We start from the raw sequence: 18299 nt of genomic DNA on the forward strand, positions 1-18299 counted from the left end.
AAATAAATAAAACAAAAGATATCCCTTTTAAGGTGAAGGGTATCTTGGTCCATCTAACCCCTCCAACACCAAAAAGATACACAATACTCATTAGGCCCCTTTGGATTGGAAAACCAATGTGTTCTTCATTTGGGTGTTTTACTCTGGCCTATTTATCAAGTGACTCAAAAGTTGCTAGTTTGCATTGAGCTCAGAAAAAAGAAACGGTTCTGCTACAGGTCCAGGCTGTAGTGAAAGCTTCTATTCCACATGGGTGTCAGGATTCAGCAAGTCCTACTGTGCTTCATGTGCCAATGGAAGTAAAGGATTCATGAAGCACTGAGTGTTATATAAAAACAATGAATCGTGGATCACTACATCAAAAACTAATGATGTATTGGATGGTGACTAACATAACATAAAAAAATAAAATTAAAAAAAAGAAAAGGATGCTGTTGGAGTCTTTGGCTGTCCTCTATATATGAATTGCAGTGCAGGCCCTCAGGATTTTGGAGCAAAGTCCTGCCATCCTCTACAGATAATTACTCTCCTTTTTAGAAATGGCTCTTGGCCTGCAACCAGGCCTTAGTAGAGACTAAACACTTAACCATGGGCCATCAAGTTTCTGTGAAACCAGAACTGCTTATCATGAACTTGGTGTTTTCGGATTCGTAGAGCCATAAAGTTGGGTGTACAAAGTAGCACTCCTTTATGAAATAGAAAAGTCACAGGTTATCTACAGTTTTGCTTTCCAAGGTTTCAGTTACCTGAGGTTCAGAAGCAGGTGATCCTCCTTCTGACATAATATCACAAGGTCAGCAGTATCCTATTGCTACTTCACAGTGCCATGTCATTCACATCATACCATCTCATATCATGACAGCAAGAAGGGTGAGTACAGTACACCCAGGTATTTTGAAAGAGAGAGAGGGAATATATTCAGATAACTTTTGTTACAGTCTATTGTTATAATTTTTCTATTTTATTATTATTGTTATTAATTTCTTACTGTGCCTAATTTATAAATTAACTTTTATCACAGGTATATATGTATAGAAAAAAATATAGTATATATAGGGTTCAGTACCCTCTATAATTTCAGGCATTAATGGGGTCATGAAACACATCGCTCTCCCCACATAATGAGGGATCTCTGTACAGAGGGACAGAGAGCACAAGTAGGCAGAGAGGCAGGCAGAGGGAGAGGGAGACGCAAGCTCCCTGCTGAGCAGAGAGCCCAAAGCTTGGCTTGATCCCAGGACTTTGGGATTATGACCAGAGCCAAAGGCAGACGCTTAACTGACTGAGCCACCCAGACTCCCCGTGTTTTCTTTACTTGGACTTTAAGCATGGTTTAAGGAGATGTGTATAGGTGCTAGGTAGTTAAGCAATGAACTTGTACTGACTAATTTTATGGGTTAACTTGCCTAGACCACAGGGTGCTCAGATATTTTTTTGACTATTGTTTTGGGTTGTGACTATGAGATTTTTCTGGATGACATTAATTTTTGAATTGATAGACTGAATAAAGAAGATGGCTTTCACTAAAGTAGGGTCCTCATCCAACCAAAGGAAGGCCTGCAAATTACAAAAGGCTAACCTCCCCTGAGTAAGAGGGAAATCTCCTGCCTGAGTGCCTTTTTCCTGTCTGATGGCTTGCTCACTGACACATCAACTCTTCCCTGATTCTACACTAGCCTCCTGCCTATGGACCTAAACAGGGACATCAGCTCTTATCAGTTTATAGCAGTTTCTGGTCTTTAGACTCAAAATGGGACATAGACTGTGCAGATTTTGTGGTATACCTACAGTGGAATATTATTCAGCGTTGAAAAAGAATATATTTCTGACCCATGCTACAAGACAGATAAACTTTGATGACATATTAAATGAAATAAGCTGTTTCTTTTTAATAAACTTTATATTTTATAAAGGTTTATATTTATAGGGAAATTGTGGAAATGATATAGAGTTCCAATATGCTCTGCACTCAGTTTCCCCTGTTACCATCTTACATAGTATGGTACATTTGTCACAATTAATTCACTTCACGTGAACATGTTATTTTTAACAAATATCCATACTTTTTTCAGATTACTTTGATTTTAACTAATGCCGTTTTTCTTCTCCAGAATGTCATCCAGCATACCACATTAGATTCAGTTGTTGTGTGTTCTTCAGTAACTCCAGACAGTGACAGTTTCTCTGAATGTTCTTTTATTTATTTATTTCAAGTGTGATTAACATACAGCATTAGATCAGTTTCAAGTGGATAAAATAATGATTCAACAATTCTAAGGACACCTGGTTGGCTCAGTAGGTTAAGCATGTGCCTTCAGTTCCTGTCATGATCCCAGGGTCCTGGAATGAGCCCTGCATGGAGCTCTCTGGTTAGAGGGGAGCCTGCTTCTCCCTATGCCTATGCTCCCCCTGCTTGTGCTCTTTCTCTCCCTCTGTCTCTCTCTGATAATAAATAAATAAATAAATAAATAAATAAATAAATAAATAAAATCTAAAAAAATTTTAAAAGAATTCTATAGTTTACTCAATGCCCATCATGGTAAGTATACTCTTAAATTTTCTTGTTGTTGCTGTTTTTTTAATTTATTTATTTATTTGAGAGAGAGAGAGCTCAAGCAGGAGGAGGACAGAGGGAGAGAGAGGCAGAGAAATAGACTCCCTGCTTAGTGTGGAGCCCCATGAAGGGCTCAATCCCAGGACCCTGAGATCATGACTTGAGCCAGAACAAGAGTCGGAGGCTTAATCAACTGAACAAAGCAGGCACCCCTGAACTTTTCTTGTTTCTGATGAACTTGACAGTTTTGAGCAGAACTAGACAAACATTTTATATAAAAACCCTCATTTGGGGTTTGTCTGATATTTTACTCAAGATTGGACTGGGGCTATGGGTTATTGGGAGAAAGGTCACAGAGGCAAAGTGCCATTTGCATCACATCCTGCCAGTGGGTACATATTTTCAATGTGACTCATCACCATTGATGTTAACCTTGATCACATGTTTGAGGTAGTGTCTTCCCTATTTCTCTTTAAATTTACTCCCCCCTGCCCCACTCCACAATGTGTCTTTTAAAAGGAACTCACTTGTGTGCAGCCTACAAATAAGAGATTGAGTGTTATCCTATAACCTTTGAGAGCAGAGTACCTACAAAATCGTTATGAATTCTTTTTTATGGGAGCTTTATCTATTATCCCCTATTTATTAGTTATTTATTTAAGTGATTTACATCATTATGAACTTGTGGATTTTTTACACTATGAGTTATATTTCAACTCAGTGTCATTTATTTTGTTGCTCAAATCTTTTCCAAATTTTGGCACTGGAGGCTCTTCCCATTGGCTCTTGTTTCCCTTTGGCGTATTCTCATCAGTGTGAATGTACTTGTGTGTGTGTGTGTGTGTGTTGTGTGTGTGTGTGTGTCTGTGTGTGTGTGTGTATTAGCATTTCTTTCCCTTCTAGAATTACAGGATGTTCCAGTTCATCTCCTACGTTCCCTGCCGCAGACCTAGAATCCGTCATTTCTTTAAGAAATCTTAACTCATTTTCTTTGATAATGGTATCAGGAACCATGCCCTGGCCACTAGATAACTAGATAATCACTGTTTTTTTTTATTATTTTAGTCAAAATACGTCATTTATGGCCCACATAAACCCCTTGCAAGAATTGATCATTTTTTTCCCATAATCTAATAATACATATTGAAGATTAAGTTCTTTCTCATATCTAGCTGATACTTCTTAATTAAAAGGGAAGGAAGACTTTAGGGAATGACCTTCCCCAGACTCCTATATTTTGCATCATTCATGTTAAATATTCCTGCAGGAAAGGCAAAAGAGAAGCATTTCCCAGTCAAAATTACATGTGAGGGTGCGTTTCAGAAAGTGTGGGATGAATCCAGGACAAACTTTATCTTCTGGCATGCGTGTAAGAACCTGAGCCTCAGTGACATCAAAAGAGATCAGATAGAATTTTAGAAACACTTTTTTTTTTAATTCTCATTTGAATAAAGTACAGCCAAATTACCTTGAGAAGAAAAGAGTACGAATGAACATCCTATCCTTTGCAAAAGCTCTTATCAAAACTGGTAAGATTTCTCTTGGGGATTAACTTAGTTGTTTTTAATACTCTGAGAAAATTCATCTGATCAATTCCATAGTGTGCATCTAACATGTAAAAGGCATCTATGGAAGGATAGAAAATTTAGGGAATTTTCTAAAAGAGCTTTACAATCGAAACTGAGAAGACAGAAAAACAGAAATGCATAGCAGCTCCGGGTGGAGATCTAAGCAAAGAGAATTAATATCTGAGCATTCCAGGAAATGCTCCATGGAGTTGATGATTTTACTTTGGATGGAGTAAGCTTCCCTTTTCAGTGGTAACTGCATATTGAATAGGACTGAACACTATTGGATTGTATCAATAGGAAATTCTCTTAATTCTTTCATTCACATTATGAATACTTATTATTAAATATGTACTTTTTCCTAGATGTTAAATTCAGCCGTGAACAGATAAAAATTACCCTCTTTATGGTGCTTCATTCCAATGTATGCCACTCATATCTATTATTATGTGAAATATACCAGTATCTGTCTATATCTCTATCAGGTAGATGGATGATAGATAGACTGACAGATTGATCAATTAATACATAGATAAATAGATGTCTTTTTATTGTACTTAACTGTTAGAAACAACAGAAAAGTTTTCATTCCGATTTGCTGAAGAGTTGGACAAAGAACATATTTGGCGAACTTCTCTAAGAGTGCAGGGGAATCTGTAGTGAATGGCAGTGTGGTTGCGGCATGATGTGGTAAAGAGCCTTGAGTCCAGAACTGTCTCTAGCTGACTCACCCTCTTAAACAGACATTTAAATCTCATCTGGCCCTGGGAATCTTGCTGTCCCAGCAGCCTATGCCAGAAGACAGTTGTTATGAACCAGTAATATGCCAGTGTGATTAACAAACCATCTACTAAGAGAAGGTTTTTGAGCTTTTATTTTTAATGAAACATAATTATGACATATTTTCAACTACCAAAGGAAATACTTTAAGACACAGGTCATCCTCCTGACTTTGATTCCAAGAAAGCAATTTCCCCACCCTGAGGCCACAAATATTATGTAATTTTGGTACTATCTTAAATACAATTAATTGGTAAGAGTCCGTGTGTGTGTGTGTGTGATATATATTATTCTGCTGATAATGAAAATATTACCATCCTCTGCATAGCGTTCTGAACTCTATCACTTTTCAAAATATTTTAGAAACCATTGCATATATATCCACTTCCCTTTTTTGTGTGTTAATCACCATACATTACATCATTAGTTTTTTTATTATTGCATAAAATACCATCCCTGACTCATTTAGCTTCCTTCTGATGGGCATTGAAGTTGTTTCTTACCTTTGGCCAATTTGGAAAGGACTGCTGTGATTGTCCTTGTGCCTGTGAGTGGATTACTTGCAGCAAATGGACTCATAGTCTATGTGCCATTGAAGTATCATCAATGCTGAAAATCACTCCCCAAGAAATTGCACCCCCTTAAACTCCTACCAAAATTGTGTGGGATCCATTGTTTCCCACATTATTTTCAGTAGTGTTTATTAAGATATATTTATCAATGGGGCACCTGGGTGGCTCAGTCATTAAGCATCTGCCTTTGGCTCAGGTCATGATCTCAGGGCCCTGGGATTGAGCCCTGCATCGGGCTCCCTGCTCAGCGGGGAGTCTGCTTCTCCCTCTCCCTCTGCCAGCTGTTCCCCCTGCTTGTGTTCTCTCTCTATCAAATAAATAAATAAAATCTTTAAAAAAACACATTTTTCAAAAAGATCTTTATTTAATTTATTAATCTGATAAGTGAAAAGATATATAATTGGAATTTAAATTTGAATGTATTTAGATATGAATGAAATTGATTATCTATTCACATTTTTAATAAGAAGAGTTTCTTTTGAAATCAATTATTTGACCCATTTTCATTTGCACTTTTTTTTTTTTAAGATTTTACTTATTTAGAGAGAGGGAGAGTGTGTGTGTGAGCAGGAGAAGGGGCAGTGGGAGAGGGAGAGAGAGAATCTTAAGCAGGCTCCACACCAGACACAGAGCCTGGCATGGGGTTCGATCCCATAACCCTGAGATCATGACCTGAGTGGAAATCCAGAGTCGGACACATAAGTGACTGAGCCACCCAGGTACCCTAAGCATTAAGTTTTTAAAGATTGATCCTTGAAATCTAATTATATTTGAGAAACTTTTCCTTTTGTCTAGAATGCATGAGGTAAATATACTTAAATGACTTGTCACTTATGCTTTTAATTGTGCTACTATTTGGAAAATGTATGTGATGAGGACAGAGAACGTTATTCCACTGTTAGGCATATATAAATAAATATTAGTTCCCTTCCTCTTTCTATCTTCTCTTACTAAAGTCAGAATATGGGACATTTAAGAATATAGATTCCAAGAATTCTATTGAAAAGTTTCAGCTATGACTTGGAACTTCCTTAGCTCATTTTCTAAATCCCTGGTGCTTAAAATAACATGAAATTTGAAAAAAATATTTTGCTTTGTGCCAGATGTTCTCTATTTATATTTATTTAGTCTGAGTCTCTCCTTGTTTCTTAAGAAAATATGCTGAAAGACCCATTAAAATACTGAAAGAGGCAAAGAGTGGGTATTAAGGAGGGCACATATTGCATGGAGCACTGGGTGTTATATGCAAACAATGTATCATAGAATACTACCTCAAAAACTAATGATGTATTGTATTGTGACTAGCATAACATAATAAAAAAAGGCAAAGATTTAACTTTGGACAACGTAGTACAATTTCAAAAGTACAAAGCTTTATGATAGAAGCTGAATTTAAAACTACAAACAACTAGAAATTATTGACAGTTAAAGTAACAGGAAATAAACAGTCAAACTAACAGATTAAAATAAATTTCAGGATGGACTGGATTAATTGAGGAAAGCTCACTGCTAAAATATTGTTTCTCCCTTCTCTCTCTCTCTCACTCTCTCTCTCAGGTTACATTAAGGGGAACACTATCAAAAGTTTCTACATCATTCCTTGAATGTTCAGAATATTTACGAGAAGATACTTTATAACTGAACTACCAGTTTCAAGTGGTGTGAAAGGGCATTATGTAAATCATGCATGAGTTTTCTCCATTTGGCAACATTCTACCCTAAAAGGATCTTGCCATAAACTAAAGAAACACATTCAGCTCAGAAAGATACCCTCCCAATCCAAATCCCCTAAATTAATGTTTTTTATGCCTGAAGAATCAGGTACTCTAATTATTGATATATTTGATTGTTTCCATAAACAATCAGGTGAATAGATTATGAATAAATATTATGATTTCCACTTTATTCAGAAGAAAAAAACATGAAAGGTAAGGGATTACACACAGGTAAGTGGCATATCCATGATCAAGCATATGGATATGATCTCAAAATGGAGTATTCATTTCATAATATTTCTTTCTTTGCAGATTAATTATTTCTAACCTGCGCTTTCTCCACTTTGCCTGAAATAATGCAGCAAAATAACAGCGTAACTGAGTTCATACTATCAGGATTGACACAAGATCCTATGAAAAAGAAAATGATATTTGTAATCTTCTTCATTTTATATATGGGAACCATGATAGGGAATTTACTTATTATAGTGACCAAAAGTTCAGCCAGACACTTGGGAGCCCATGTACTTTTTCCTATTTTATTTGTCTCTTGCTGATTCCTGCTTTTCAACATCCACAGCCCCCAGACTAATTGTGGATTCACTCTCTGCAAAAAGAATCATAACTTATAATGAGTGCATGACTCAAGTCTTTGCACTACATTTCTTTGGCTGCATGGAGATCTATGTCCTCATCCTCATGGCTGCTGATCGTTATGTGGCCATCTGTAAGCCCTTACATTACCCAACCATCATGAGACGGCAGGTCTGCACCATCTTGATTGTTATTGCATGGATAGGGGCTTTTATCCATGCTGTAGTCGAGATTGCACTGGCCTTGAAATTGCCTTCTGTGGACCCAATTTGATTGATCATTACTGCTGTGATTTGCAGCCCTTGCTGGAACTTGCTTGCATGGACACCTATATGATCAACTTAGAATGGGTGTCTAACAGCGGGACCATTTGCACAAGCAGGTTTGTGTTTCTGATGATCTCACACATTGTCATCTTGCATTCCCTGAGAAACCACAGTGCAGAAGGGAGGAAAAAAGCTCTCTCTACTTGTACTTCTCATATCATCGTAGTAATCTTATTCTTTGGTCCATGTATATTCATATATACACGCCCCTCAACCACTTTCCCCATGGACAAGATGGTGTTTGTATTTTATACTATTGGGACCCCTTTTGTCAACCCACTCATCTACACACTGAGAAATGCAGAAGTGAAAAATGCCATGAGAAAGCTATGGCATATCAAAATTACTTTAAAAAGCAAAAGATGAATTGAGGGCTTTGGCTGATTCCTTAATCTGTACAGATATCAAATATGATAGTGTATATCCTGACTTGCACAAGACACTCTAACACCTGATTTCCTCATTTTTTTCTGTACTTCTGTCCTTAAACTAATAGCTTCCCTCATAATGCCAGCCTGGTTCTTACTTTTCCTGAGAGCTCAATTCTGACATTGCTGATTATGAAATACTACTTACATCTCAGTCTACACTCTGGTTTGATAAGGAGAAAGGTATTTATACAATCACAACTGTTCAAAAAGTGAGCACCCATAAATAAAGATTAGCCTGTTCTCTATGACTTGTAATTCTCTATAGCACATTTTAAATAAGGTATCTTGTTTCCTCTTGAACACATTCAGAGCAAAGGAACTAAATTTCTGTGTCAAGAAATTCTTTTCATTTTATCATTAATCTTGAAAAACGTTCCATACTAGTGAACTAAAGGCCAAAAGGCTGCATATATAAAATATGTAATTTTTTCTTAAATAATTTTTATGTTTCCTTTGACTATTAATATAACTGTGGCATTATGTATGGGATTTTTTTTTTTCTGGGCCATAAGGCACATCTTTTTTTTTTTAATTAATTAATTTATTGTTTTAATTAATTTTATTTTGTTATGTTAGTCACCATACATTACATCATTAGTTTTTGATGTAGTGTTCCATGATTCATTGTTTGTGTATAACACCCAGTGCTCCATGCAATACATGCCCTCCTTAATACCCATCACTGGGCTAACCCATTCCCCCACACCCCTCCCCTCTAAAACCCTCAGTTTGCTTGTCAGAGTCCATCATCTTGCATGGTTCATCTTCCCCTCCGATTTCTCCCCTTCATTCTTCCCTTCCTGCTATCTTTTTTTTTTTTTCACATATAATGTATTATTTGTTTCAGAGGTACAGGTCTATGATTCATCAGTCTTACACAATTCACAGCGCTCACCATAGCACATATGGGATTTTTTAAATGTAGTATTACAAAGTATTCATGATATTCAACTAATTTGTGTGATTAGGATATAGGGGCTACAGCAAGAGACTTCTACAACTGTAAGAGGGAAAGAAGTAAAATATGTATGGGGTCAAGACTGAATAAGAATTTAAATGCACCGTAAGGATGCCTGGGTGGCTCAGTCCGGTTAAGCGTCAGACTTCGGCTCCACTCATGATCCCAGGGTCCTGGGATCGAATCCTGCATCAGGCTCCTTGCTCAGCTGGGGGCCTATTTCTCCCTCTGCCTGCTCTGCCTGCCACTTCCCCTGCTTGTGCTCTCTCTCTCTCTGACAAAAAATAAATAAAATTTTAAATAAATAAATACAACGCAGATTCAACATATTTTCTGAGATTGAAGTACAGAAGGTTAGGACATAGTGTGAAGGAAAAAATGTATATTATTTCATTTGCAGTTGGGATGTATCAATGGAATAAGAGAAACTATCAGAGGCATTCAGAAATACTCAGGGTACTTGTGTCTAGTAATGGAGTTGGAGAGAACATACTTTTACAGCAGGAAACCACTTTCTTTCTCTGTTTGTACTTTCCTGATAAAAGGGGAGTGTCTATTCACAAGTTAGAATTGCCAGTAGAATTCTGATGCTGATAGTGAGCACAGATTTGCAGCCATGCCTTCAATATGTGTATGCCAGGGGTTATATCATGTAATTTTGAAATTCATTGATTTCAGAGAGTACAAAAATACTTATTCAAAGGAATACATGCCCCCCTAATGTTTATATCAGCATTATCTACAATAGCCAAACTGTGGAAATAGCCCAAGTGTCCATCGAATGATGAATGGATAAAGATGTGGGGGATATATCTATCTATCTATCATCTATCTATCCATCTAAAATGGACTATTACTCAGCCCTCAAAAGGAATGAGATCTTGTTATTTTCAATAACAAGGATGGAGCTAGAGAGTATTATTCTAACCAAAATTAGTAAGTCAGAGAAAGAAAACTACCATATGATTTCACTCATGTGGAATTTAAGAAACAAAACAAATGAGTATAGGGACAAAATGATAGAGGGGGCAAACCAACAAACAGACTCTTAAATATAGAGAACAAACTAATGGTTACCAGGGGAGGTGGGTAGGAGGACAGGTTAATTAGGTGATGGCGATGTAAGAGTACATTTGTGATGAGCACTGGCTGTGGTATGTAAGGGTTGAATCACTAAACTGTACACCTGGAACTCCTATTACACTGTATGTTAACTAATGGGAATTTAAACAGAAACTTTAAAAAAAAATAAATTATTTCAGTGTATTCAAGTGTACCACATCCTTAGTAACTATGACAAGATTCCATTTCATTTTTAATGCTGTTCCCCATTATTTACCTGGAAAACCATTTCATACCAATAGTTTCCTCCTGTCAAAGACTATTTTCAACTAAATTCATTAAAATATCATGTTTTCCATGTTCTCACAACTTTTTGCTTTTGGGGATATTATGAAGCTAGTGAGGGCACTAGTGTCCCAAAATTGACATGTTGACGTACAAAAATTATATATATATTGCAATTGTATAAACTGATTTTTTGACATACATATAACGTGAAAATTTCACCACAATATAAGTAATTAACAAATCTGTCTTCTCTATGTAGTTACCACCCACTAGAATGTCTAGAATCAAAAAAGACAGGCAATAACAAGTTTTAGTGAGGAGGTGGAGAAATAGGAGTTCTCATAAATTGCTCGTGGTAATGTAGCCTGGTGCAACGATTTCTTTTTTTAGATTTTATTTATTTATTTGTCAGAGAGAAAGAGCACATGTAGGTGAAGGGGAGGCAAAGGGAGAAGCAGGCTCCCCACCTAGCAAGTAGCTTGATGCAGGACTGATTCCCAGGACCCTGGGATCAGGACCTGAGCTGAAGGCAGATGCTCAACCGACTGAGTCCCCCAGGCTTCCCTGGTAAAATGACTTTGAAAAACAATGTGGCAGCTCCTCAAAAGGTTAATCATATAGTATCAATGACCTAGCAATTCTAATCTTAGGCACTACCCAAGGGAATTTAAGTATATATTATCACAGAAACTTTTTTTTTTTAAAGATTTTATTTATTTATTTGAGAGAGAGAGAATGAGAGAGAGCACATGAGAGGGGGGAGGGTCAGAGGGAGAAGCAGACTCCCTGCCGAGCAGGGAGCCTGATGCGGGACTCGATCCAGGGACTCCAGGATCATGACCTGAGCCGAAGGCAGTCGCTTAACCAACTGAGCCACCCAGGCGCCCCTATCACAGAAACTTTTTACACCAATGTTCATAGCATCATTATTCATAATAGCTAAAATGGGGGAACATCTACATGTCAATCAACTGATGAATGGGTAACTTATATATTCATAAAATGGAATTTTATTCATCAACATAAAGGAAAGAAATACTGATACTTGCCACAACGTGGATGAAAATTATGCAAGAACATTATGCTAAATGAAAGCAACAATTTAGAAAAGATAACATACTGCATAATTCCTTTTGTATGAAATGTCTAGAAAAGATATTCTACAGTGAAAGGAAGTAGATTATGGGGTGCCTGAATGGGTCAGTTGGTTAAGAATGCAACTCTTGATTTCTGATCTGGTCATTATTTCAGGGTCATGGGATTGAGCCCCATGTCAGGCTCTGTGATCAGCATAGAGTCTGCTTGGGATTACCTCTCCCTGTCTGCCCCTCCCCAACCTCCATCCCACACACCCCAATTCCACCCCTCCTCCCCTGGCTCACTTGCACACTCTCACTCTCTCTCTCAAAAAAGAAAAAAAGAAAGTAGATTAGTATTTGCCTGGGATGTCTAATGATGATGATGGAGAGGAATAAGTAACTGCGAGTGGGTAAGGAATTTCTTTTTAAGGTGGCAAAATGTTTAAAATTAGACAGTCTTGTTTCACAGTTTTCTATACTAAAAACCATTACATCATATACTTTAAATAAGTGAATTGTTTAGTATGTGGATTATATCTCAATAAAGCTGTTAAAAACAGATAAATGTTAAATTTTGAGATTATTTGATTATTTGTACAGAATAAAAGGCCATGAAATAACTATATGTATTAAAAATTAGTGCATAACAGTGACTTTGGATCTCTATTATGATTAAAATACAACCTAATGTCCATATTAATAACACTATAAAACTTATTTGAAAATTACAAATAGTAGCTCGTGAAAATTTTCATCACAAGGAGAAGTTGTAACTATGTGTGGTGGTGGATGCTAACTAGATTTATTGGGGTGATCAATTTGAAATATATACAAATTCAAATCATGAGGTTGTACACCTGAAACCACTAATAATGTTATATGCTAATTATCTCAGTAAAAAAAAAAAAAAGTGGGGTCTATCTCTCCGTGATTTTATCTAAGCTAAACTTGTGACACATCTTACTTGGAACCTTTAACAACATGAACAGAAGGTGCTAAAAGTGATCTTGTATAATCCCTAAAGGTTGGCTTGAGAGGCCTTAAGGCTTTTGTTTTTGTGAAACAACCACTGCCCTGAAACAACCGTGGTGTGGTAGAGCCCAATCTACACTCCAGAAGAATGAACAGGAATAAATAAATATTATTATCTATTTGTAAGTTTCCTCCACAATACTCTTTCCTGTATGTCTTTGCACTTAAATCTTGACTACCAAGAGATGTTAGTTCTGAAGTTCTGACGTCCCTAAGAAGGTAAAAGCTGACAGATTATTATTCTCAAAGACCAAGAAGCAGGACATGTGAAATAGTATTCAAGTTTCTACCAATGACTTTTTACATTTATTCCCGTTCACAAAAGGTCCTCAGTGCCAATCCCAATCAGAGGAGCTCAGAGAGTCTACTCTTGGTTCCTGGAAAGAGATCATTTCTTTCATTAGAACCTAGACTCTCCCCAGTTTCAGTAGGGGTGAGTCTGGTTTATACCATTTTATTTCATAGACATATGATCTCAGCATTGCCCGCCAACCACTGTAGTTTTATAGTTTTTGTAGTTTTCAACGTTGCTGTTGCAAGATGTTACAAGATAGGAATTTGACTAGAGCCTTCATTGATGAAAATTAATGAAAACCCTTCTCACTTTCCAGATGGATAAATTAATTTATTTCACAGTGGAAAACAATAAAAAAAAATGTGTCTCCCTCTGTCTTCCAATCAGTGGTTATACTTCTGTCCCTGGGAGGAGCAAAAACATTTTTAAACATGTTTTCTTGCACTGCTCAGTTTAATATGTAAAAATAGTTTTCACGTTCCTCCATATGTTATCCCCTCTTTCATTTAAACATATCCAGGAGAAAAACATTTGTCACATATCAGTCTCTAGAATTTCACCATGTTTATAATAACTCAGTGGGAATGCCTCATTTTGTCAGTGTTTCAATATATCCAAATCTTTCATAGAAACCATTTTTGTTTTGAGGTGTAATGCAACTTCATCACTTTATTCAAATTTTCAAAATAGTCTTTATTTTACATTTTAGTATTAAAAAATCCACCAGCAAAGTGTACCACAGTATGAAGAGAGACAGACAATGCTGAACTTTCATAATAGTCAATGGTAATGTCAAACATCACGTGTCCAGAAGATAAACTTTCCATTTCAGGAAAGACTGAGATAACATTTCTGTTTTATGCCTGAGGAAAAAGAGAGCTGCCTGAAGTATACCTGAACCTGCCCTAAATCAGCTGAACCCCACCTTTTGCAAAGACACATGAGCAAAAATGAAATGCTTATTGTATAAGCTACAAATACTACAGTGGCTTGTTACACAGCATTGTTGAGCTGACTGATCCAGGAACAGCATGGTCAAACTATAGAAGTAGGGATCGAGGCATACTCTTGAGTTAATAAAACGTCCAATATGTTTAGTGTAAGGTACCTTGAAAGGAGCAGTATAAAAGGCCGAGCAAGAGAGAACGGGCATGAGGGACAGCACCTAAGCTTGGTTATATACATAAAGGACAAATTCTAAATACCTAAGCATGCAGCCAACCTCCCTCTTCACTATTTCATCCATGGATAACCACAGGAAAAGAAAGACATATTTATTATTTTGGGGTAGGTTTCTTTCCACCCCTCCTTTGTTGATAAATTATAAGAAGAATGTTAACAAAAGATAAGAGCCAAGTTCAAACGGACTTCTGAAAGGCCTGTCTTCTTAGGGGAAAAAACAAACAGCAAATTTGTTACATTAAGCAAATTTAATTCATTACCAGAGAATGTGGCCTATATATACATCAATAACAGGCTTGTTAAAAATAAACACCAGAATTAGGCACCAGCCCATGCAGCTATAGACATTGCTGTTCACCTTCACCTTTCTGAATTGGAGAATCCCACCAGGACATAACTGCTACCAGATCAACATCAAAACAAAATCCTGACTTAATGTGCTATTGTCTTTCTTACCTCCTTTTCAATATACTTCATTATTTTCCTGCCTCCCCTTATGTTCTAAGTTCCCTAATTTGCAGGCAGTACACATGTCAGGGTCTTTTGGGAAGAGGAAAACTATTGCTGAAATCATCATCAACTATGGCTAATTACTACTCCTCACCTTAAAACCCAGATTCCTGCAGACCCATAAATATAGAGAACAAACTGATGGTTACCAGAGGGACGGTGGGGTGGGGGGGTTGGCAAAATGCGTGAAGGGAAGGGAAAGATACAGGCTTCAGTTATGGAATGAATATGTCATGAGAATAAAAGGCATAGCGTAGTGAATATAGTCTACAGTATTATAATAACAGTGCATGGGGACAGATGGTAGCTACAGTTGTGGTGAGCACAGCAAAACACAGAGATCTGTGGAATAACTCGTCTGTACATCTGAAACTAATGCAACATTGTGTATCGATTGACTATATTCCAAAACAGAAACAAAAACAGATTCCTGTTGCACAAAGGACAATAATACTTCAAGTAAATATAATTCAGTCTCTTCGTGGGGACTGTGGTGAAGAGAATGGAGCACCAGAAAATAACAAGTACTTGCCTCTCATATTTGAGAACTTGGTGACCCCATCCTCTGGGACTCAGGTCCTCATGTCATGCTAGTGGATGACCCTGGATGATATCAGAGGCCCATTCCAATTCACAAAGCTTAAGTATTCTTGTATAAACTAAGGAAACACCTCAATGCACCAAAGTTGTTCTTGGCCTATGCCCCAGTTTTCAGCTGGTTACATTTGCTTCTCAGTCTAACCTTCCTTGTTTCTCACTAGAATAAGGGTGTGCCTGAGTAGAACTGAGACAGTTTTGCATAGCGTGAATGGTGGAAAAAAATGTCAAAATATACTGTTTGCAAAAAGAGCAGTGAGGATTAACAAAATGTACCCCATGCATTTAGACATACATCTATTCTGCTATGTGGTTACTTTTTTTTTCTTTTATGATTTTATTTTTTTTATTTGTGAGAGAGAAAGAGAAAGAGAGAGCAAGAGCATGGAAAGGGTGAAGGAGAGAGAAAGAGGGACAAGCAGACTCCCACTGAGCAGGGAGTAGGTCACAGGCTCAATACCAGGACCCTGAGATCAGGACCTGAGCCAAAGTCAGATGCTTAATCCCTTAACTAACTGAGCCACCCAGGCACCCTAAGCTATGTGGCTTCTTAAGCTCAGGGCCCTTTACAGAATGGGAGATTTTCCATGTTGCACATTTACAAAAAGCATCAATTTGTATACTCATGAGGGATTTTCAAATGAGGTTATAAATATGCCATGGAATTACATTTAAAGGATTGAAAAGTGATGTTTGTTATCTAATTTGAAACTTCTAATTTCTGGAATACACCATCAATAGGGTACTAAGAATTAATTTATAATAACTTCCATAAGGACAGTGTGAATAGTGTAATTACATTGCATTACATTATTTTAAAAACATTTTTTGTTTATGTAAAGAGTTAAAATATACAATAACACTATTAAAATTTTGGCATTGCTCTTCTTTTATTGCAATGGATACCACCAAAAAACGGAGTGCTTATGACCTCTCTCTCTCTCTCTCTCTCTGTGAGAGGTGTCTTAATCAAGAATCTGTTTCCTAAAGCAGGGCATAACTCTCAAACCAGGCAATCTTTACAGTGTGCCCTGATAAAAGTGTTATAATGTCCACTATGATTAGGATCATGAAGGACAGAATGTTCCAGAATACCAGACTTAAGTTCCAGAATGTCAAAGATGAAAGGGACCTGGAGCTCATGTGATTTTTCCTCTTATACAAGTTCAGAAAACTAAAGTAACAGAAAGAGGGTGGCTGAGGGGGCTTCTTCAAGTTTTGCAACTTTGATGACAGCGCACCACCTCTCTATACTTGCTGTATTTGTTGACATTAGGATTCTGTGGATAGAACCAGATCCAAACAAGGGTTTGAGCTCCAGAGACTTCATTTCCCTTCAAACCTTGTGTCCCGGCACCACATTTTCCTCATGACATTCTTCATGTCTGTGTTTCTCAGCGTGTAGATGAGAGGGTTGAACATTGGGGCAATCATGGTGTAAAATAGGGCAAAAACTTTGTCGTTACTGACGGAATCAGCCAGGGGGACATATGTGAAGATGAGGGGCAAGAAGAACATGAACACGACAGTGATGTGTGAGCCACAGGTGGAGAGGGCTTTGTGGCAGCCCTGGGCTGAGTGGGTCCTCAGGGTGGACAGGATGATGACGTAAGAAATTACCAAGGCAACAAAGGTCAAAATGGACAGCACTCCGGTGGTGCTAATGATCACAATAACCAACAGGCTAATGTCCGTGCAGGCTAGCTTCAGCAAAGGGAAAACATCACAGAAATAGTGGTCTATCTGATTGGGGCCACAGAAGGGAAGTTCAATAATAATCAGTACCTGCAGGATTGAATGGATAAATGCTCCAAGAATTGAGGCCATCACAAGGACATAGCACACCTGTCTTCTCATGATGACCATATAGTGAAGGGGTCTGCAGATAGCTGCATAACGGTCATAGGCCATGGCCACCAAGATGAAGATCTCAGTGGCACCAAAGAAGTGGGCATAAAACATCTGGGCTATGCAGCTATTGTAGGAGATGGTCTTCCGCTGAGTCAGTAGGTCTGTGATCAGTTTGGGGACCACTGTGGAAGTGAAGCAGACATCCATGAAAGACAGGTAGCTCAGGAAAAAGTACATGGGTTGTTCACGGAGGCGGCTGCCCCTGATGGTGAGAAGAATGAACAGGTTTCCTGAAAGAATCGCAATGTAGCAAAATGAGAACACCACAAAGCAGGCAACCTTTTCATCCTCATCACTGAAAAGTCCCAGGAGGATAAATTCTGTGATGTTTTCATGTCCCATTCCTTCTGTGGATTTGATCATATAAAGGAGAAAGTTAACTGGAAACACTCAACTTTTAAAATTATTGATTGATTTTGAAAGTCATTTATTGAGGGGCCCCTGGGTGGCTCAGTTGGTTAAGTGACTGCCTTCAGCTCAGGTCATGATCCTGGAGTAGCGGGTTCAACTCCCACATTGTACTCCCTGCTCATCAGGGAGTCTGCTCCTCCATCTGACCCTCCCCCCCCTCATGATCTCTCTCTCTCTCTCATTCTCTCTCTCTCAAATAAATAAATAAATAAAATCTTTAAAAGTCATTCATTTAGAGTCCATAGTCTTTCATGGTTCGTCTCCCCCTCCAATTCCCCCCAATCATTTTTCCCTTCCTACTATCTTCTTTTTTTTTTTAACATATAATGTATTATTTGTTTCAGAGGTACAGGTCTGTGATTCATCAGTCTTACACTATTCACAGCGCTCACCATAGCACATACCCTCCACAATGTCTATCACCCAGCCACTCC

At 37.7% G+C, this 18299-nt stretch overlaps 1 protein-coding gene and 1 pseudogene across 1 annotated transcript; one reads left to right on the plus strand and one right to left on the minus strand.

Moving 5' to 3' along the window:
• The first annotated feature begins 7545 nt into the window (after positions 1-7545).
• Positions 7546-8475, plus strand: LOC118523751 (olfactory receptor 4C11-like; annotated as a pseudogene).
• Positions 8476-16869: 8394 nt separating this feature from the next.
• On the minus strand, positions 16870-17796 carry LOC118523752 (olfactory receptor 4P4-like). Its single transcript, XM_036073540.2, has one exon. It carries the CDS (start codon positions 17794-17796, stop codon positions 16870-16872), a length of 927 nt encoding a protein of 308 aa, XP_035929433.2.
• Positions 17797-18299: the final 503 nt, after the last annotated feature.

This window comes from Halichoerus grypus, chromosome 11 (assembly GCF_964656455.1).
Source record: "Halichoerus grypus chromosome 11, mHalGry1.hap1.1, whole genome shotgun sequence".
Classification (NCBI taxonomy): Eukaryota; Metazoa; Chordata; class Mammalia; order Carnivora; family Phocidae; genus Halichoerus; species Halichoerus grypus.

What these genes read in the sequence shown, in the direction of transcription:
- LOC118523752 (XM_036073540.2), bottom strand. Translation starts at nt 17,796, where the DNA reads ATGGGACATGAAAACATCACAGAATTTATCCTCCTGGGACTTTTCAGT.